The 23,732-nt window shown below is 35.3% G+C and overlaps 1 protein-coding gene across 2 annotated transcripts in view; it reads right to left on the bottom strand.

The window, feature by feature from the left end:
- Positions 1–23,732, bottom strand: part of Ranbp16 (Ran-binding protein 16) — a 67,910-nt gene that overhangs the window by 22,598 nt on the left and 21,580 nt on the right. For both annotated transcript variants that reach the window (XM_072530189.1, XM_072530190.1), the window contains exons 5-9: positions 18,786–19,149; positions 15,535–15,850; positions 10,221–10,513; positions 6,762–6,921; positions 4,438–4,628 (exon numbers count right to left, since the gene is read on the bottom strand). In XM_072530189.1, coding sequence (XP_072386290.1) covers positions 4,438–4,628; positions 6,762–6,921; positions 10,221–10,513; positions 15,535–15,850; positions 18,786–19,149 — 1,324 coding nt within the window. The remainder of the gene's footprint in view (positions 1–4,437; positions 4,629–6,761; positions 6,922–10,220; positions 10,514–15,534; positions 15,851–18,785; positions 19,150–23,732) is intronic.

Genomic DNA, 23,732 nt, shown 5'->3' with positions numbered 1-23,732 from the left:
CAAATAATGAACAACTTATCCTGCTCGGACATCAAATCTGAATACTACGCCGAGACTGAGATTAGATTATATGAGGTCGTTAAATCCATTCAGCCTCACCGCACTTCAACCTATAGAAATCTTTGTGTATACCTTAATCTAATTGAACTCTAGGATGCCAATACATACTTCTAATTAAGTTGATTAGCTTCCTAAGTGACTTGTTTCCTGTCAGAGGGCGCTAGACTGACCTCTTAAGTTCAACTTCTTCACCTATTCGGTGGTTTTTGTATGACAACTTCAAAGGGTGTTTCTCAGTTGAATTTGACTGGCATGGCATCTGTCGGCGTGTCCTTAGAATCCAATGGAATTTCTTCCAAGATTTTTAGGTGGCCAACTAGATCTCTAGGTTTCATTAATTGTGTCTCTCGCAGTTTTAAGACGGTAGTTACTGCCTTCTTTCTTATGCAGAACTGCAAGGGAGGAAGGTTCAGCACCGCCTCTAGAGTTGACATTGCCCCTGTGATTCCCAGACAAGTTAGCCGCTGCACTTGCTGCAGCTTGGTGTTTGTTGTGTTTTTGGCCACCATACAAGTGCTGCGTATGTAACCATTGGGTCTAATAATCGTTTTATATTACCGATCATTTCCGATCTTAGACCCAAAGTATTTAGAAACCTCTTGTGGCACGTCCAACTTGCCACCAAGGCTCTGGATACAATTTTTTTAATATGACTATTCCAGACAGTTTTTGATCTAGGGTTACCCGCAGGTATTTATTTCTTTGGAATTGGAGCCTGTAAATTGTATTTACGTCTCCTTGTGAAAGGTACCACAGTCGTTTTGCTGGGGTTGACATTTAAGCCCTCCTTCGAGCACCAACTTTTAATTTCGTTAACAGCAGTTTGCATGAGACTAGAGATAGAGACTAGATACAGTCTGGTCATGTTTGCCCCTAATTGTAACAACTACGTCATCTGCGTTGGATACTAAAACCACAATCATGCAATTTAGTGAGAAGGTCATTCACGATCAGAGACTACAGCAGGGGCGATAGTACTCCTCCTTGAGGGATATAGTACTCCTTTACTGCTGTCAAAGTCACATATTCTCCCCAATACTAGCAGTGATGATGAAAGTTACGTCTGACCCCAACTACTGTACGGGTTAAAACATGGATGTTAAAAGAATAAATATTTAAGAAAATCGAGGCCTTTGAACTTTGGATATATCGTAGAATGCTGAGAACTCCATGGACAGCCAGAGTCACCAACGAGGAAGTGCTGAGAAGGATGAGTTGAGACAAAAAATTGTTAAGAACAATAAAAGTATATAAGATCACATATCTTGTGACACGTTCTGCGCAATGAAAAATACAATCTTCTACACGTCATCATGCAGGGTAAACGCGATTGGACAAACATGGATGTAGAAGAATTTTTCCATGCTGCTAAGGACAGAGAAACTTTTGACAGACAGATGGAGGAAGTTAAAACAACAGAAAAGTTGCGATGAGTATTAAAAACGAATGCGACATGTTTTGCTAGGACCTCACTGAATAAAAAGCTACGGATTTTCCAATATACACGTATGTATATGAGAGCAGCCAAAATTCTAGAATGGATTGTCAAAATCTATAAATTTCTACTTTAGACTTTTTAAAATCGCTTACTATGAAATCTACTCAATAGAATTTTTAATATATTGTGACAAGCGCGAGAACTAATGGAAGTTACAGTACGGCGAATAATCGAGATTTTTTGGAAATTATATCTGCTATATCAAAGAATGGTTTTAGTTATTAGTTAGTAAATAAAGTTAAAAAGCAAAAATATACAAATAAATAAAAGTTGTAAATTAATTGTGTATATAAAACAGATCGGAGGTTACAGTGGATGATAATTCGTTTAAATAAATGTATTAGTTTTTCAGTTTTAGGTACACAATTTTTAAGACTTATTTCGAATTAATCACGGGTGTTCGAACAACGATGCTGCTAAAAACGAATAATTTGAGAAACGAAATGAAAATTCCAGTGGTTCCAAGATAGTCCATCATAAAAAATTGTAGGATCAAAATCATTAACAATGGAGAAGATCCAGAAAGTTTCCAATTCCAGTCAGCAGACGAGATAATCATGAGAAAATGCTACGAAACCAATGAAATAATCAAAGAAACTTCTAGAAAAACTGATTAGAAATTCAACGAAACTTATGAAATAGCCAAAGAAATATCCAGAAAAATGGAATTTTTTGAAAAGGTCAAGAAAGAAATTTAAAAATGTTTCCAGTAAAATAAATGAAAGATTAGAGAAATTTCTAAAAAGAATTCTGAAATAATCAAAGAAATTTCCAGAGGGATCGACGAGAGTTTCTTCTAGAGATTCTTATTAGATGATCTAGGAGAAAAAAAATAAATAGATGATGACTAATGGGTGATGACACGTGTATCAGAGACAGAAACAGACACTGTAAACCCAGGCCCGATAGTGACAGAAGAATGGACAAAATCGACGTATTCATGACAATGTGTTCCATGGCTACAGCTGATAAACCTTCGAAGTATTCGAAAGAGTTTATTAATGTGACCATTAATGGATGCCAAGATCTTGACAATGACCAGACACAAAAAGTATGGGGTAGGGTGGTAGAATTTCAAGATATTTTTGTCGTGAATAAAAAGGATAAACTTTGAATCAGATAAAAGGCATATATCGAGCACAGTTTAATTAAATCTTGCCCAAGTACTTTCGATCCCTAGATCATCTTCAGGGGCATCTGAAATAAGCCAAGAAACGTTTTTTTATAACCAAAGAAATTGATTAACTTCGATAAAAACTCGAAGTTTATGGATGATAAAGAGTTTTTATGTGATTAACGTTTATAGACTTACTTCGTCAATTGCGGCCTATCCGACAAGAACAAAATGTCATAAACATATAAATGTACATCACACTACACTACAAAAGGACAAACAAACACTTCCACTAACCACACTTTAAGTTATCCACTAGAGTTTCAGAACATTTGAAAAGACCAAACTCTTCAAGTTTTGGTCAACACTTATTATCCAGTAAACACAATTTTAACATCAACACTGGTTCTTCTATCTTACATGACATTAGTAGAAAGAAAAACTATATGGAGTTGGATTTATTGGAAGATTTGGAGATTACAAGGGAAACAAATGAAAACTCTCACTGTCTTAATACTCAAATTAATTTAAATTGTACTAAATTTAAACCTATTTTTAAAAACTTTATTACAGCTTCACCTCGTAGGGGACCCAGCTCGACTGTTTAGACTCCCTGCACTGAGCACATCCATATTAATTTTATAGTTATACCATTGACTGTGGGTTCAACTGAACTACTTGGATTACACCCCATTTATATACTTTGCTTTCAATTTTGATTTTCAATTTTTAGTATTTTAATTACATAGTCAGATCTCTTCCTTTCTACATTACAGATAGTGCTTGGTAGACCATTTTATTGTAGTCAACTACCCACTGTCTAATATATTGTTTAGTCCTTTTCTTGCATTCTTACTTTACGTCGACTTCAGTTGCCCTCAAACTAACACCTTAATTATTACAGACAGGTTTGAGTGTGAGATCTGGATTATTCAATCTACTTAAAATATTCTATATAATTTTATATTTCATCAGTGACCTCCTATAGTAGTGTCAGTTGGACTTTTGGTCAATACTTAGTTTCATAGAATTGTAAAAAGGTGCAGATCACATATCTATGATTGTGACTGCTCATCCAAGCTGTCATTTGTCACATGTCACCCCAACATTTCCGTTAGATCGGGAGCCATTCTGTCTCCGGCTTCTGCAAGTAATGTAGCCTTTCTTAAATAATTTTAAAGTGTTTGTTTGTCCTTTTGTAGTGTAGTGTGATGTACATTTATATGTTTATGACATTTTGTTCTTGTCGGATAGGCCGCAATTGACGAAGTAAGTCTATAAACGTTAATCACATAAAAACTCTTTATCAACCATAAACTTCGAGTTTTTATCGAAGTTAATCAATTTCTTTGGTTATAAAAAAACGTTTCTTGGCTTATTTCAGATGCCCCTGAAGATGATCTAGGGATCGAAAGTACTTGGGCAAGATTTAATTAAACTGTGCTCGATATATGCCTTTTATCTGATTCAAAGTTCATTTATTCGAGCATTCAACCTTATATTTATTTATTAAAAAGGATAAAGGTGAAACAAGCATATTAATCGATAAAATCGATACCAAAGATACTCAGCCTAATCAGAAAACAGTTTAACTAATTATGAAACCGCAAGTAAAAACTAGCGTTCCATGATTTCCCCCACATAACTTTAAATGCCGAATCTGAATCCGTAATCAGTTTTCTGTAACTGTTGCAGTTTTAGATGCACTGCTGTTGGACAAAAATAAAAAAGGACCACAAAAATATAACGACTATAATATACTTACCATAACTACAAATAATTTTGCTAGCTTCCCTAAATAATAATATACCATTAGGAGAGGAAACGTCAAACTGTAACCGTTGCGATCTATTTTGTACTAATTCAGCAAATAACTTCAAAACTGGAGTTGTAACTTGAGGATCGTGGTACCATAATTCTATAGCTCTAAGTAATATTGGTGTATAATTCGGATAGCTAAAATATTTGTTAAGAAAAACGGTAGGAAAAATGCGTGCTTGAACAATGCACGTAATAAGTACTAGAATGTAGACAGTGGGTATACATAGGTTGTGTTTCTATACTTATAGATCTATATTTGATGTCTACAAAAATAGACTTCATCTTTATAATGATGTAACAGAACCAAGTGTGGATAGCTAAACATCTAAATGATGAAGAATATCGAAGAAATATTATTTTTAGAAAAATATAAGTATACGTTTGAGTCATGAAAAATTCAATGATTGGAAATATTGCAATATGCAACGCACATGTGACTCAACTGGCTCAGATGTTAATCAAAAACAGTACCTATTGTTTCAAGATTAAGTAAAATGAATGTTAACACAATGAGACATATCCAAGATAATGTGATGGTAAATGTTCAGCATACGAGGGCGGTCCGATAAGTTCTCAGCCTACAAAATAAAAACGAAGATTTTCGAAAAGTGGCGATTTATTTCTCAACATAGCCTCCTTTTAGATCGATACACTTGAACCAGCAATGCTCCAACTTCTTTAACCAGTCCAAAAAAATAAGTTTTCTCGAAGTCTGCAAAATAGGCCTCCGCGACGGCGATGACCTCCTCATTGGATTTAAATTTCTGACCGGCGAGTGACTTTATTCAGTTTGGTAACAAAAAGAAGTTGCACTGGGCCAAATCTGGTGAATACGGTGAGCAGTTCGTAGCCTAATTCAACCAATTTATCCGTGCCCACGGCAAAGGTGTGAGCTGGTGCGTTTTCATAGTGGAAGAGCACATTTTTCTTCGCCCAATGGCACCGTTTTTTCTGAAATTCGTTTTGCCTCCTCCAGGTAGTTGATGTAGATCATACCTTGTGAATACCAGAAAACTGACATCATCATTCCGGCTGATAGGACCCTCTTTGCCTGATGAAGTCCACTGTTTCGACTATTCCTTGGTATCTGATGTATACCACTTAATCTATGTTTCGTTGACAGTCACGAAACGACACAAAACTTAAACATATACTTACAGACTCTTAAACAGCGTCAAACACTGCTGTGAAATGGTCTCATGATTACGATTGTTGTCTGAAATGAGCAAACGCGACACCCATGGCACCGACAGCTTTCTTATGCACAAATGTGTCATGCAGAATATGACCCACGAGGTCTTTTGTGAGATGCCTACTGTCTCAGCTATCTCGCGACCTTCAATCAGCGGTTCGCCAATATGAGATCGTGGATTTTTGTCACATTATCCTCATGAGCATGGCTCATCAAAAACCGACGAAGGCCATGTTGAAACTCGTTAAACCAATTTTTGACGGTCGGCATCGAAGGAGAAGGCACCGTACACAGCATCCAATTGCTCTTAGGTTAGACTGCGCGATGTACCTTCCAAAAATAAGAATTTAATCACCGACTGATATTGCTATTTTTCCATTTTTCTAAAATCCTCGGACACGACCGCTTCCACACGCGGTCAAAACAAAACTAAGAGTCCGATTCGGCTGAATTTTGACAGTACCCGTCTACGAGAATATATTATACGGTAGTAAATTTCTCTTAAGATAGTGGCGCCATCGAGCGACAAGGCTAAGTACTTATCGGACCGCCTCTTATTTATGATGATGTTTTCTCGTGGATTTTAAATATTGCTGTAGTTCATGTGAGCTTTAAATATTTGTTGAAATCTGACAAATATTGATATGAGTAGTTTGGTAATAAAAATATCGCTGTGATACCAGATATGGAGGACAATAAATAAATGTATAACACCTTCTATCAATGTGTCATAACAGTATTGGAATGAACGAACAGTGTTAATATTGATAGCGATAACGCCAAAAAGAATATTAAACAAACATGAACTATTAGAAGGTATAAGTTCTCTCACAAAGTACCGCTTTACAACCTAAAAAACTAAATTCTCTTGAGTCATGCGTTTCAAAACCACGATGCTTCAAAGTTTGATTTGGAATGCAGGCACTTTGCCCACTACCCTGTTGAGGCTGTTTACCTTAGTATACTCAAAATTTATTTTCGCAGAAAGCATTTATTTAGAATCGCAGTTATCTGCTTGTTATACTGAGTTACACAGTAATCTTGTTAGATATGGATAATTATCATAAAAAGGATACATCCAATCGAAAAGCATCATATAAGACGTTTTGGTGTTAAACGAGAAGGCTAATCCCCTTAAATCCCTGGCTAATCCTATAAGGGCCTTTTTGGCTTCATCTGAGGCGAACATCGGAGAATCAGCTGCGGCTAATAACGTTCCTATGCTTTCAAAAGATGCTAAAAATATAAAAATTGTTAAGAACGATAATAATATATATTATGATATGGATAAAATATTAAAATATTTAAAATAAGCTAACTTTAGACTGGCAATTAATTGCATTTCACCAAAGATAAACAATGTTGGTATAATGAACCATGGTCACAATCTATGTTTATAACGATGAATTGAAAAACAATGGTTTAAAAACGTTGGATGGAAATTTATAGCTTTGAATTCCCATCCATTGGCGAATGGTACATAACCATGAAATTTTTTAGGTACTATTTATTTAGATGATTACTATGTATACATTATATATGCAAACTTTACGTAATACCGCCTTATTTTTAACTCTTTTCTTCTATATTCTAAGCATTCGCTCAGGCATCATACTTCAAAATTTTGCTAATGGATCTGGTCTATAATGTACATTCTTCCATTCCGTACAATGAAACACGTCAAACGTAACATAAGCACCTTGTATCTCAAGTTGAAATCCAGTCTGCGATCAGTCCTAAATTAGGAAAAAATTTCTCGCTTCTTTTACTCTGATTTTTTTTCTTGGTCTCAGGATCGAATTAGCGATCTATCTTAAGTTCTTTTACTTTTCTACTTTTACTTCAACCAGCAATCTCTCCATAACTTCCTTTCATCTGGCTATGTGTCCAAAAACAATCTAGACATTCTCACATGAAGGCGTTTGGAGGTAACAATATCATATTTAAAAGGCCTTATCAGAAAAATTAAACAGGTTACGAAATAAATACATCACAACAACATTTAAAACAACCAATACACAGATATATTCTTTCCAAAACCAAGTCCAATAACACACAGGAAATATCAAAGAACTGCTTTTATAAAATAACTTGCGAATGCAACAATTTTCTGGGAGAAACCTCAAGACCGCCAAGTGTTAGGATAAAAAATCACATTAAAAACAGAGACTTTGACAGATCCCAGATAAGCAAATATGCTTGAGACAATGAGTACAGACTACAATGGAAAGATGAATAAATAGTCATGAAAGAAACAGCAAAAAGAGGAAAATCAAAGAAGCAGCACTCATCTTACCAACTGAAGAAAAATACGTAGCAAAATCATCAATAGAATGTAGCAGGCTGTGGTTACCAACACTCAATGAAGAAGTCAGCAATAAGAATGTGCCAACATTAGCGAGTTAATAAAAAATCAAAGACACATCAGAATCATCTATAGTTAACCATATAGGGACAAAAAAGATCAGAATTTGATATCAACCTGACGGTACAACATCACCCTCAGAATTTCACTCAAATTATGGCTATATTTGCCCAGAATATCGAGGCCAAGTAAGTCAACTGTCAAATGGACAGCAGGAGTGATGACGTAGATTTTATTGACATCTGTCAGTTTCACTTTCCAAACAAACGTTGTTTTAGTGTGGATAATTTGTATTTTTCGTTATTTTTTCAGTTTTTTTTTACAGAATCTTTCCTCTTTTTGCAATATCTAAGTATTTTAATAATTACTACAACAATTCAAGATTGTGTAAATAATAAAGCATGTTGTTTTATAAAAATGGCAATAAAATGCATGTATCAATAAAGTAAGGTTAGAATTTCTTCAATTTAAACTTTTAAACTATATTTCATAGAAATAGAACACTGAATTATGATGGTATTATCGTAAAAAACACTATACCTACTTAAAAGAAAAAGCAGCAGAGGAAGAAAAATGTTAACTTTATAGAAATTAAAAAGTCTTGAGATTGGGCATTTCAACTTTTGTTTGAAAAGTAATAATAACAATATGGCCGCCATGACGTCACACTCCGGCTGTCCATTGGTTGCCACCCAACGCCAATTTATAAATATTTACAGGTTAAATCTGATAGTTTCTTATTTTTTTTTAAACAATTACCAGATTGGATCTGGTACTGTAAAATGTAATTCTTATTACAATCAATTGTGGTTTAATCCCATATAAAACAATATTTAACTTATTTCACCTCGGTCTGAAAAGTTTATTGACTAGTTGTGAGCACATTATAGCTGTTTCTTCTCAAACTGTTAAATACAAACTGTATAAAACAACGAAAAATAATATACATATACTACTGTCCATTGTGGTGTTATATTAATATTTTTGGGCATCTTTGCTTTGTAACGGACGATCAGAAACCGTCTCAAACTAAAAATGAATTTTACGCCGATTACACTGACCAAATATACAAAATTATCCACAAAAAAAAAAGGAAAAACATGTATTGAAGAGCGCTGATTAGACAGCCAATTTGGAGCAGAAAACTTATAATAAAGTAAAAACTTCTAGTTCAATTGGTACAATGGATAAAACTATGAAAATATCCAAAAGAATTACAATTTTTAAAACATTTTCGATCCTATCAGACCATCATCAGTGAAAACTAAAAGTAAGTAATACCACTTAAATTTATATATTGTTCTTAAGCTATTTTCTTGTGGCATTTTAAATTAATTACTATTTAAATGGGAATAAGCCACAATTAAAGGTTACAATACGTTTATTGACGTTTCAATTTCCACTTCGGAAATCGTTCTCAAAATACAAACATTAGTAAATTATATTATTCACTTAAATTTAATGTCCAAAGGGTTAAAATATTGACTGTTAATATAAAAACAGGTGGTATGATTATTTATTTGAGCATTTGCAAATTGCCACTTCTAAAACGGTATAAAAACCTTTAATATTTTAAATGTTATAATTTTACATTTAAATGTAAACAAAATGATCATATTATCTTAAATTTAAACGAAAACAATAATACATTAATTTGGTATCAATCATAACCCACATAAATTAATTTTTGATTGATGTTTACAAATAAACTATCAATCACGTCTTGACTTCCTTGTCATCTTGACAGCTATTAATTTTACTTCCTGACCCTCCAACTCAATTGGAGGTCAGTACGTTCTTTTTTAGTTGAATATTAAATCATCGACATTATGTCGTTTTATTTTAAATGTTTATATTTAAAATGTAAATCGAAGGTTTTTATACCGTTTTGGAAGTGGCTATTTGCAAATGCTCAAGTAAGTAATCATTCATGTTTTTATATTAACGCTCAAAATTTTACCCCTTTTATTCATTAAATTTAAGCGGGACTACTTACTTATTTTATCTTTATAAGTAAAAAGTATAAAGTTAATCCAATCAATGTTAATTTCGTCATATAGAAAATTTATGTCATATTTGTTTACACTATGCTTTATCTTAATGCTATGAAATATTATTTATAGGTTCGGAATAAAGAAGTGTTTTCTAACCATAACATTTTTCAACTCACCTGTTAAGGGTAACATAAAGGTATGAAATCGATCCTCATCCTCTCCTAAATCGACCATAAGCAATCTACCGAGAGAAGTATAAAACATGGATCTACATCGCATTTCGGTAACGGCTACAGAGTTTCCGAGAAAAGGAAAATGCTCGCTTGTATGATTGTTCAACATAAACTGAACTTCGTCAAGTTTCACAAGTTTTCTTACACAACTGTAGCCGACAGACAGGTCATTTAGAAGTTGTAGAGTTTTACTTATTATTTGTTCGCTACGCCCCCAATACTTCAGATTGGTGATTCTGCAAATATATTTAACATGATTAGAATCGTTAATTACATAGCGTGCATAAATTTGCGACGCTTTTTTAATAATTGAAATGAATTATTACTTTATAAAAGAAATAAATAGTATTTTTAAAATATAAGAAAGTTATAATTTATATGACAGTTTTTCATGAAGATCTATTTAGAGTATGACACACATTAAGGAAATGTTATAAATTATAAACTTTACATGAAAATAAAAATATTACACATAATATTTATTAAAAGTTAATGTCGAGAATATGTATCCAGTTTAGTGCTGCAGGTGTTGCTTCAAGGAAGTGACTCTATGGCTCTGTATATGCTCGGGGAAGACATTCAGAAATAAGGTATTGTAGGGATTGTCATGCAGTCACAATCTGGAGAGTGAATCCTACTCCCGGTTGTTAGAGTGTCAGCACATCTACTCATCCAGTACGGATTCTATTTAATGTCACCCATGTCTTGTGATTCAAATCAAACGCTGAAACCAGTTGACTAAGATGGAATACTATATGAATGTAAAGTTCTGTGCTTTATTCCCATATATTTTCCCGCCATTTGTTGGTCTCAAGGTCGTCTGATATTAGAGACCTGGAAGCAGCGACAGTTATCTGGATTTTAGCTTATTTTATATCTTAAGTTGGGAATATATTGGTATATAGGTAAGACATCGAGTGATTATTAAAATTTTTATGTTCTCTTACTAGCACACTTTTTCGGCGGTTATCAGGTGGGGTTATTTCTGATAAGAAGGGAAGCTGTTAAAGTGGGGTGCATTTTAACGATCCTGTTATCATGCACATTGGAATGTGAAGTTGAGTATTGACGTAATGTGTGTAAGCTCTATTCAGTGTTCAACCATTTGAGCACAATATACCGCTATTGAGCCATTGCTCAACATTACAGAGTAGCAGCTGGAGATCATAAGTTGTCCCACAAAACATTTGAATAACATTATTTCTGGTTTTCAATTTGGCAGAGATTTTTTCGAGATATTTCTTAAAAAAGAGGGTACAGTCTAGTATAATTCCTAGGTATTTATGATACTGATTATTTGATCTTGAAACGTGATGCTTAATTTTCTGTGAACCATTTTATTATTGAGATGAAACCAGCATACTTCAGTTTTCTTAATACTAGGACACAGTCTCCATTTTGTGTATAATTTTTAGATTTAATAATAAAGTTTCTTCAGTGATTTCTATAAGTTTATATTTAATCGCAAGTGATTTTTTTTCTTTCTTTACTTATTTTATTACTCATAAAAACTTAAAATCGTTTATCACACACACATTTGTAGAAACTTGTACACGAATCTTCCTCTCTACACTGCATCATCAGCTACTGTTAGGATTATAAACACTACAGATGTTTTGAAGAAATTCAGGAAGCCGGCTTCGATATTGGTTTTACATGTTAGTACAGACACCTTCAATTGTCTAAAACCAGTTTGCTCTAACGGTAGTCTCTGTAAGAATCTGCTAGCGATGCTGTTATAAGTAACGTTCTCCAAAAGTTTATAGGCAAAGCTCAGTAAAGATATGTGTCTAAAGTTCTCTGGTATATCATTTGATTTGCTAGGTTTGAAAATGGCGATTTTCTTTACGTTTTTTATTTACTTGGGGAAATTAATAATAGGGAATTTTTGAAAAGAGCTTAGGCAAACACTTCCTGCTTTGGATTCTATATTAATTAAAATTAAAATTTCGTAAATAGCCCATAAATTTACATTAAATCTTTGATTGCAGTTTTAACTTCTATGCTAAAACTCTGCGAGAGACTGGGAATTTGGGAGATAGAAAAAGAAGAGGTATGGTGTTTGAGTTTTACAAATTTGGGTCTCGACAGGCTTTAAGGAATGTTGAGCTGCCCTGTTCACAAACAAGGTTGCTATATGATTTAGTGAGCTGGTAAAATTCCTCCCCGTAGAGGTTAATACTACAGTAATCAATAAAATACAAGTGGCACAGAGAGCGATGGATAGGTCAATGCTGAATATATTCCTCAGAGACAGAGTATCAAATACAATAATTAGGAGAAAAACTGGTGTTACTGACGCAGTTCAAAGGATTACAACATTGAAATGGAACTGGGCGGGGCATGTTGCCAGATTAAAAGATGGAAGGTGGACTAAGAAAATTCTGGAATGGAGACCTAGACAGGATGCTTATCGTAATCGAGGGCGTCCTCCAACAAGGTGGTCAGATGACATAAAGCGCATTCAACACAACTGGATTCAGGGTGCTGAAGATAGAATGCATTGGAATTATTTACGGGAGGCCTATGTCCAGCAGTGGACTCAAAACGGCTGATGATGAGAGGCTAATAAAATGTTCCGGAAGATTTCCGCGGTTAGTACAATTAAACTATTACAAGAATTAATATTAACAGTCTTCCGGGTTGAACCGCTACAGTGGTTCAAAACTTCTGATACCCCTATTTCGACCATTACCATTCAAGCTTTAGCAAAAGGTTTTAATTACACTGTTATCCCAAGTCACATTCCAATTGAGATAATCATCTGTCAAACTGAAGAAGACATCTCCAGTTTACCTTCCGAAGATACTAAAATAACTAGACAAGACATCGCTACGCTCCGAACATTAGCCAATCCAAGAAAAAAGCACTGAAAGAACTTCAGAAAAATCTAAATCTAGTCATTCTCCCCGCCGATAAAGGCAATGCCTTCAAAGAACTTCAGACAAATCCAAATCTAGTCATTCTTCCCGCCGATAAAGGCAATGCCACCGTCATCCTAAACATCTTTTCTTACATTAATAAACTCTCAAATCTCATTAATACTTCAGACTACAGTTCAATTCCTATTAATCCAACCACTTATCTGGAAAAAACAACAAAAGTCATTATCAATCAAACTGTTGCAGTTTCGCAACGATATATAAACATTTATATAATATTAACAGACGTTGTGGTAGTTTTGATTCTCCCCGAATTTCAAGATTCCATGTACAAGGGTGCAGCTGTATTAAAGGCTAATTTACAAGACGAACCATCTGTGAAATAACACCAGACGTGTGTGTATGAGATAAGGGACGAATTTCACCTACAAAATCATAGTCGAGTTTTATCTCTCAAACCATACAGATGTGTGTGTGCGTTTTGGTTAAGAGTACCTGAGACACTTCGCTTCGGTCTTGTGACCGGGATAGTCGTTAAATGCAGTAAGGGTGTGGAGGTTGGTCCATTATCAACTTTTTGTGGTTCCTGTACGTCGCTGAAGACCTCTTTTTCTATAGCGGTGGGTGTTATAATTTCATTGGGTAAAGTACAATACACCATTTATCTTGTTGCTGCATATATCAAGTACGTTTACTTGGTATATAGTACCGAGTAAACGTACGCGAAAATCACATCAATAGGAGAATCCACAGAAATCAATCTCCCACTCAATCTCAACCCAAAGACTAAGACCCACATCATACGAAAGCTTTTCTTCCTTACATCAAAGGTGTCACTGGCAAATTCGACAAAATTCTTAAATCAAGAGGAATAAAGACAATATTTACCCCCCAACAAAAACTTTCATCTCTTGTCCGATTAATCAAAGACAACATTTCAAATGAACAACACAGAGTTTATGAAATTCCTTGTACAGACTGTCCCCGATCCTATATAGACCAAACAAATCGTAGAATCCAAAATAGGATTTATGAACATTCCATTTCTGTTCGCAATCGCAGTTCCGCTAGTCAATTTCAGCTCTAGGTCAACACCATCTTCATACAGGTCACAAATCAGAACCATAGTCCCCACCCGCTTCTTCCGCCCCACCCGCCAATCAAAATACTACTGTCAGAAATGTTCGCGCCAATCCCCTGTCAATCCCCACGCCGCCAACCTCCACCCAAACCATGTCACCATCGACGGTGTAAATCAACCGTCCTCTGTTCCCAGTACCAGTATTGCATTGGTTAGTGATCGGTGTAGTAGTGTCTGGGGGCTCGGGAGACTGAGACCTCTGAAGCCCTGAAGAAGACATCAGAGAGGATGTCGAAAGCTCGGCGCAATGATAATCGACGCGGTTCAACCCGGAAGACTGTTGAGTTTAATATTAATTCTTGTAATATTATTAATCTTATCTCTAGGTTTAATTGTACTAACCGCGGAAATCTTACGGAACATGGCACCAGCGCCAAACCTACAGGAAGTAAGGGAAGTTATAAAAATAATTAAAAAATATAAAAGCCGAGGTGAAGATCTGATTAATACCAAACTCCTCAAATAGGGAGAGGAATTTATACAACAGAGAGAGCACGCAAACATTGAACAAATATAATACAATATACAAATATAGTTCAATTTACAAAAGTCCTAATTTGGAATGTTCTAATGATAGAGATTTCGCTATTAAATGTAACCTGCAAGGCATTGGCAAAATTAATTGCAGATCAAAAGTCAAAAGAGTGCCAGTGTTGTATTTTAACAGTAATTTTTATCCATAACATGGAATTTGCTTCAAAAATGCTATGAATAAAAATTAATTATATTAATTATACGCATACGACAATTTGGAGCGCCTTTTTTTTTAAACCATGAAGGAAATAGTAATTGCCTAAACGAAAGCAATAGTAATATGATTTGATCGTTCACACGTATCTGAAAAAAATCTACCGTACAATACAAACAACAGTTATCTTACATGACATAAAACATGGGTTTTTATGGAACGAGATGAATTAAAGCTAAATTAATGGAGGAGGAAAATCCTCCGGCTAATTTATGGTGCCGTGTGTGACCAAGATAATTGGCGACGATCTACTAATGCAGAAGTCAACAAGCTCTATAAAGAACAAAGTCTTGCGAACAGAGCTAAAGTAAGATAGTTGGGAAATCTGGAGCGCATGTCTGAAGCCAGATGGGCAGGAGTATGTATAGGCAAATAAAAGAAAGACGGCTTCTGTGAGGTACACCGAGATTAGGTTGCTAGATAATGCTGGATAATTGGATAGCGATAGGATGCGGATAAATGATAATCAACAAATTTTTTACTTACATTTTCCTAATAAATACGCTAAGAACCGTAGGCTCGTCGTTCAGTCCCAAAGCTTCCGATAGCCTTCTATAAACTTTAGAATTCTTTTGCACCTGATCGCCAACATAGATTTTCCTAAACGCTTCGAAGAAACTCAACATAGCCAATTCTAATTTTTCACAGCCACCTTGCACTAGCCTGGAGTCAGTAAGATTCATTAATTGTAAGACACGGCATACTAATTCGCCGTCCATAGTATCATGTTCTTCATTACTGTTAAAAGAAACTCGACCACCTATTGCTGAACTTATGATATACACCAACCACGTTAACTGACCTAAAACACAGAAAAAAATAGATGTTTTATAATAAAAGAAAGTCATAAACGTGTTAGTTACACCATTTACTCAAGTACGACTGGACCTATTGTCATGATTCTTAATTTGCTGAATTTTCTCCGCCCGGAATTCAGCAGATTAATTATTAAAAAAATAATAATAATTGTTAGTGTTATCTATAGATATAAAAAAAAAGTTCAGTTAATTATCCAAAATCTATTTTTTTGTTTATGAAGTAAAATTGTTAATATAATTTAAACACTTTAATAATAAACTCTTAAATAGTTGAACTAAACACGAGACAGTTTAAACAAAATAGTTAATTATCTGAAGATATTAATTTTAGTTAAACCATAATAAAGTTCTAAAAATTATTACCAGATAACAGCACATTATTGTTTTTGTTTAAATTGTAACCCCTATATAACTTTTTGTTGATAGATATGTACAATCAAGTTGTACCAACGATGTAAAGTACCTGGATGACAGATGACATTTTGCATCGAATTCGTGTCAGTTCAAGGAATTCCAATCTAGAGTTGAATGAGGAGATACATAACCAGGCTTTGATTTTTATTTAAGACGTTTTTTAGTTAAGTTAGGAATGCCATCGCCAAATTGTGAATTGAAGGACGCATTCAATCGAGAATTGGAAGGTGAAAGTGAATATGATTGAGATATACTGAGACCCAATACATTGAATCCACAATAGAAGGAAGTGCACGATAAGTTAATGAGACTGACTGACGACAATCAAGTAAGTGGCTTTGTTACACGATCGATACGCCGAAGAGTTCGGTAATGGTCATATTTTTATCGGCGAATCGAATGAATTGATTTTGTTTCGACTGAAGTTTTAACATTTCGTTGCAACGAAGAACGGTCTCATTAATAAAGTGTTCCCGATATAGTATTAAAGCGGTATTGTATCGCAATAAATATTTGTTTTCAATAGAAAACTGGGACACACATATTAAATACAGTATTGCCCAAAATAAACAGTACTGAAACTGAAACATAGATGTCTCTTTGTGCGCGCTGTCATATTCAAATTAACTAGTATAGACCTGTCAAGTAATCCTTAAACAATTAATTATTAAGGCCATTGTTAAAAATGGTGTTAAGTAAAGAGGAGAAAGTGTTTCTTGTGGATCATTATTTTCGCTCATACGGAATCGGCCGACGTAATAGTGCAAGTCTGCAAAGCCAGCTAGACAAGAACAGCATTGCAACTTGGCTTACAACGAACTTCCTTGCAAAGAATCTTGAAGGAGCTGGGTGCATTTTCGTATGTGATTCAGGTACATCAACAATTACATCCCAGGGATTATTACAATAGAGTGGAATATTGTGCCAGAATTCTTGCATTACAGTATGAAAATCCTGAAATTTGAAAAATGTGGTTTTCAGACGAAGCTCATTTTCATTTGTGAGGCCATGTAAATCGTCGCACAAATTGATTTCTGGGCTTTGCCAGACCAGATGAAGTTTAAGAAGTTCCTTAACATAGCGTAAAAGTGAGTGTCTGTCTGGTGTGCAGTTTCGGGACACGGAATCATTAGTCCATACTTTATCGAAGAAAATGGTAAGCAAGTCACACTTAATCAACAGAGGTACATACAAATTTCAATTTTGTCGTGCACGTAATTTGGCATTTCGAGAACTTACCATACTGCTATCGCAGTTCGTGAATTTCTTCAGGGACATTTTCCAAACAAATTCATTTCACGATTTACTGACTTCCACTATCCTGCACATTCTCCACACTTAACATCTCCAGACGTATACATTTGGGACATGGCTAAAACTGCCGTTTTTAAACGGGCACCACAAACTATCAATGAGTTAAAGGATGCAGTTAGAGCCATCCTCACGGACTTGAGACAACCTTTATTCCATATAATTACGTGAAATCTGGAATATCCATATGAAGTCAGTCTTGAGAGAGGAGGAGCTCATTTAGAACATGTTATAAAGTGTCAATAATATGTATTTTTTAAAATAATAAAATAATTACAAGTTCAGTACTGTTTATTTTGGGCTATACTGTACAATGCGTGTCTCGTGTCATAACATTTCGTTATACTTTAAGCAAACCTTTAGTTAGAAATTTAGCATGAATATACTTGGCCTAGGAAGGCCATAGGAAGAAGACGAAACTCCTGGCTAAAGAATCTACGGGAATGGTATAGCTGTAGCAGCAACGAATTGTTTCGGTCAGCAGTTTCGAAAATACGTATAGCCCTGATGATCGCCAACCTTCGGAACGAAGATGGCACTTGAAGAAGAAGATACTTGGCCTAGTAACGCGGCAATGTGTAATACAACTTTGATGTTATATAAAAAAAAAACAGAGGAATTCGGGGCACTCAATAAAAGTAATGTTTCTTAGTTGGTCGGAACTCGTAATAAAACAGACGTAATCCCAGTTACGGGTAGAGAACAACATCACCATGAGGGTTCAAGTTAATCGCGTTTACATCTTCAATTAAGCACTACACAAGCCATTAATCATAAATTGTAAATAGAGTGTCAACAATAAAGATGTAAAAATAGACGATACATATATTTTAACTCTCAGCATCCCAAAGATGAGATCCCGAGATAGCACGAAAATGGCGAATAGGGCAGAATGGCTACCCCAGATTTAGTCGACCCACTGTTCCACTATACCGAACATTATTGCTAACCACAAATCACAATTCGTTGAGTGAACGAACAATTTTAGCAACAAAGAACCAGGCTATAAATGACGTAAACTAAATTATTCAAAATCAAATCGTTAGTCCATTGGATTCGTTCAAATCTATCGACTGACTCTGTAACTATCCGAAGTAAAATACATTAACTAAAATTTTACAAAAAAAAAATATCTTCAGAACAATTGTTTTATTACAACCAAAACAAAGTTATGTGTAATTCCAATAAACTTACCTTCGTGAATAGTTATTTCCAACGTCTGACTAGGGTTTCCCAACAATTCGGAATACCTTCTCACAGCCTGATCAAATAACTGCACTAACAGCATACAAGTCTTTTGGTATTCACACCGTCCTATCACTGAGAGTTGTTCTAATTGCTGCTGAACCATTCCCAAATCGTCCAGCGGGTCCTCGAGTCCCTCGCGTACTACGACCGTCACGGACTCAAGGCGAGAGGTGATGTAAGCATTGGTTACTTCAGGAGTGTAGGTTTCTAGTAAGTGAGGTTCGGTCGCCTTAACGTAGGGAACAGAAGCTACCATCCGCTGCCAAAGGCTGAGTAAGTAATGAACGCTATTAGGTGCAAACTGCCACATCTGAAAAAATATACAAATACAATACCACCATTTCAGTTAAGAATGAAACTTAAGAATTATCAAGACTAAAATTCAAGTCGAGTGGCGAATTCAAAGTGAATCTACCAGCCCTCCTCCTAAGAAGCAATAACAAGGTTTCAGTGAAAGGAATAGACGAAACAAGTTGCAGATGGATAGATTGCATCCTGAAAACCTGTGTGATATACACAACGTTACTGGAGGTTCTGTAACCTCCTTCTGGAAGTAATTCTGGAATCTGATCATCTATAATGCACCAGTCTCTATCTGTAGTTACAGAATGGATTTCAAAATGTAGCGCCATAAAACCAAGAGAGCGGTGAATATATTAATGAGTGATTTAAAGCCAGACATTTTATATTGGATTTATAACATGGTGGTTAAACCAACAATAATATAAGCATCAGTGGTATGGTGACCAAAGGTGCATTAATCTTCAAATTAATATAATAGTCTCCCGTTTTATACCGCTGTCGCGGCTTTGGGAGTATAGCAGGGTAGTCTGCTATATCTAGGGCCTACGGTATACAAGGAAGGTAACATGGCCAGTGCTACGCTTCAACCGTCTATTATTACCCCTGGTTTTACCCAAGGTACTCATTTTTATTCAGGCTGAGTCGACCTGGGGCCTATAGACATTTTTAAAATGTCTAGATGTTCTTGCCGGCGGTGGGATTCGAACCCCGGTCTTGCGAGTCAAGCATCCTACCGCTTGCGCTACGCAGGCCCCAATCTTCAAATTAAACGAGGTGTAAAAACTTGCTCGCATTGGTAGAGCTCCAAGGGTCAAACAAACAGCTGCTACGGAGGCCCTACTGGACCTACTTCCTCCACATCGTTATAAAGGTAAGATGATAACGGGATATTATGGACTGCTTGCAATCTTGCATTGCGGCAATATTTAGACGAGAAATTAACATGAGGGCTTTTGAACTTAAGCGGATCAATATATGGACAGCTAGTAAAGCGGATATGGTGTTTCTCAGGAGCCATAAGGTAGACTTTAAATATGGAAATGTTGAGAACTTCCGATACTGACAGAACATAATAGTGTCACACTGATATCGATTCCAAGTCATCAGGTAATACACGGAATTCAAGGGCTCCTGAACTTTCCAGAAGAGGATAAGCTACAAAAAACATGGAGAGCCTGCTTTAGGATCGTTAAAAACTGTCTATAATCGGAAAAAAGCTTCGAAAACATTCTAACACAACATAAATTACACTGGGAAAGTATTCCCGGTCAAGCACATGGCAAGATTTTACAAGCTGAGCAGAACTCTGGAGTGGACATCATGAATAAACAAAATATGTACAATAAAAAATGGCTGCAGTACCACCGCTTTATAACAGACGTATTCCGAAAAAAACCTCTAGACATGATTGTTTTGTATTGTCTGTATTCAACCCATGTGAATTATGGTCATTTTTTTTCTCTGGAAGTCGTCTGTTCTATACCAGATGTACTACAGCCAATTGGCTTATTCTATATATTCCATCAACTATACAAATCCTGGTAACTTAGGCAGATCTGCTAATATAATATATAATATATATGCTATAATAAGCTTTCTGCCAACTCCCGATAGATGCGTATGCCCAGGCCTCTGGGTATCAAGTATTAAGTCGATATCGAGCCTTATCGTATTAACAGTAAGTTCTGCTAAAGTTTTGCCTATAGGACCTTGATTGAGGTTAATGAGACTTGTAGCGGCTGACTCCGCAAATGGAAGTCACTTTCTAGGTCATAATTTTTTTCTTTGATTCCGTGTCCATTTTATTCCCAAATTATGATCATCAATTTGTCTGTAATATTATAACCTATGAGACATTCCTGTCTCTCCTTCCTATTTTTGACATTCTCACCAACGTCTGAGAATTACCTTTCATTTATTGGGTAAGTAGCATTTCAATTTCTATTATCCATTTCAATATCAATTATTTTGTTTTGTTGCTTGGTAATAATACAAGATTCTAATTATTTTTTTCTGCCTCATTTATATTTATTTATCCAATGTAGATCGCGTGTTTCGGTATTTCCTTTTTTTATTTGTTTTAGCTCAACTACTCTAAATTTCGTTGTCTATTTATATATTTTATTGAATTCTTTGCTTAGTTTGGAATTTTAATGATAATTTAGTAATTGATGTTATGGTCGGTTTGAAAGTATATTGCAGCATGTGTTTAATTTTCCATTTTTTTTTCTTTGATTTTTAGAGTTCCCAGGAAAGCAGGAAGCTTTGTTTCACCAGACACTATTGAGGCCAAAATAACCCTAGATCAGCACAGTTAGGTTTAGTGGAAAAACATCTAGTGTCTACTGCTAGAATATTCCACTAAGAAGACTTTCTTCCGAAAACTTTGTCGTCCTAGTGACCCCTGTGCAACATGGTATTCGCACTTAACAAGAAGTAGGTCAAAAGATCAACGTTTCTCAGTACGATTCGTCCACCTTGGAATGGTTTCCGAGAAACTGGTAGAGGTAGACAGCACGGGGACGGTCTATATCCAGCTCCGCCCAGAAAAAATTCTATAGGCTTCTAGATTTCAGGCACATACTAGAATTCACGTCGGTTTGTCTATCAGTCTCAGAAGATTGCAACAAATGTTAACCAACACCCGTTTAAGGCGCTTATTGTGGGCAAGTAAACATCAGCATAATGGTGAACCTGTTTGTTCACATAAAGTCTATTTTAACGTTGTCTCATTGAGATAAAATGGCCGAAAAAATGTGATACATATTGTAGCATTTTTAGGAGAATCTATTACTATTTGGAATGGAATTTCTTTGGAGTGTGCATGGAGCTACTTATTTTTGGTCAGCAAACAATGAATAGTTACAGATATGCCACATTAGTGGATGAAAACGCTTGACTTCACCGAGAAGCAATTGTGAATTCTAGAAGAACTTGGTATTACTCTTACGGAGTAATTTCCTCATTCGCCAGAATGTAATCAGATTGAACAAGTTTGGTATCCTCTCCAATGACGCCACTGATTTCTTCTGAGGCTTTAAGAGAAGATTCGTAAGCTTGTAGCATTTTTGTTTCACCCCGTATATCGTAAAAACGTAAAAATATTCTTAATCTTTTTGCATTTCTGAGATTGACAACAAACATTTTGGAGTCTATTTATAATAAACAAATTGCTCTTTCATTTGGTCTCGATTCCGCCTAGATGACTACGCAGGAAATAAACAAGAATCTTTCCGCTTATGCTGACAAGAGAATGATTTTTGGGCGATGATTTCACTTCTCTGGGAACAGTCTTGAGAAACGGTCACTTTTATCCACAGGTCCGGATTTTGTCATCGTGGACTTCGATTTTAACAGCCGGAGAGTACGATGGAGTTCCGCTCAAGTTTGGCCTGTTTCTAGTTTGTTTGTGTCACAATTGGGCACGTAGCAAAAAGATGAGAAAATCGATAATGTGGTGCAGTACTACGAATAAAGTACAACAGTTAAACAACGATAAAATAGAGTGATAAGTTTTAATTTAGTTGCAAATTAGTCAGTGAAGTCAACAGCAACACTATGTAAGTTGAAATTAATTTTAAAACTTGTCCGAATGTTGGACACAAGACCACTAAATGTCTTCTTTTGGTCAACTGAAGATATACACATATTAACTTTTATTGCCTACATATCTAGTGCAGTGCAGTGCAAAATTTATTTTTTCTGGTATCCCGTAATAATCTTTGTAAATACAGCCTATTTGTTAGTGCTCTGACGATCAAAGCGAATTGTTGTGCCCTTTTGTTCAGCTAATTAATATTATGTAAATTTTTTTTATAGATAGTAAGATATAATGTCTATAATATCATATTATGCTATAACTAAGGTAGTGACTAAGTATTTTTGCTAAATTTTAGTATTTTAATTCATTTTGTGTTTTTACCCAGTTATAAAGGTATTCCACCTAAGTTTAGAACTATTTACTTATTACCTGATTTATCTAAATTTGTATTTTTGTCTTTTTGAGTCTTTATCTATTTTATTTTATTTATGTTTACTTAGCAAATTTTTTGTTTAATGCTCCCCTATAATCTTCAGTTTTTCTGGTAACTAATAAGAAGGTAAATCTGATAGAAATATAGATAGATAGATATTATAAGGCAAGATGCTTGCTCCTTTCTTTGACTATTTATGCATATTGGTTTTTAGAGTTTTAGCCTATTTTTTATCTTTCTTAAACCAATCTTCTCAGAGGTCAAGTGTCGAGTTTTCCTGGTCCCTCGACAAAGGACTAGGCGGCACCCTTTATTTTCCCCCTTTCTTTTAGTACCAGATTCCATCATTTCCATTGGTACATTTCAATTCCGCCAATTTTTTTAAATATACCCCTTCCTAATTCTATTGACCCACGTTCTAAAGCTCACCATCGTGTCCTTCGAAACACCTGAGCGTCGATTTGCACGGTGAGCTAACTTGGACCTGGATTTTCTTCTCCTCTTTCCATCCCCCACTCCCCATCCAGACAAGTTACGTTACAAGCTTTGTAGTAAATGGTTCATACGATCAATGGTTCTGAACATTTATAAGAGTATACACAGTCCTAAGAAACAT

The sequence above is a fragment of the Diabrotica undecimpunctata genome, chromosome 4 (genome assembly GCF_040954645.1).
Source record: "Diabrotica undecimpunctata isolate CICGRU chromosome 4, icDiaUnde3, whole genome shotgun sequence".
NCBI lineage: Eukaryota > Metazoa > Arthropoda > Insecta > Coleoptera > Chrysomelidae > Diabrotica > Diabrotica undecimpunctata.
This window is presented reverse-complemented; position numbering and strand designations above follow the sequence as displayed.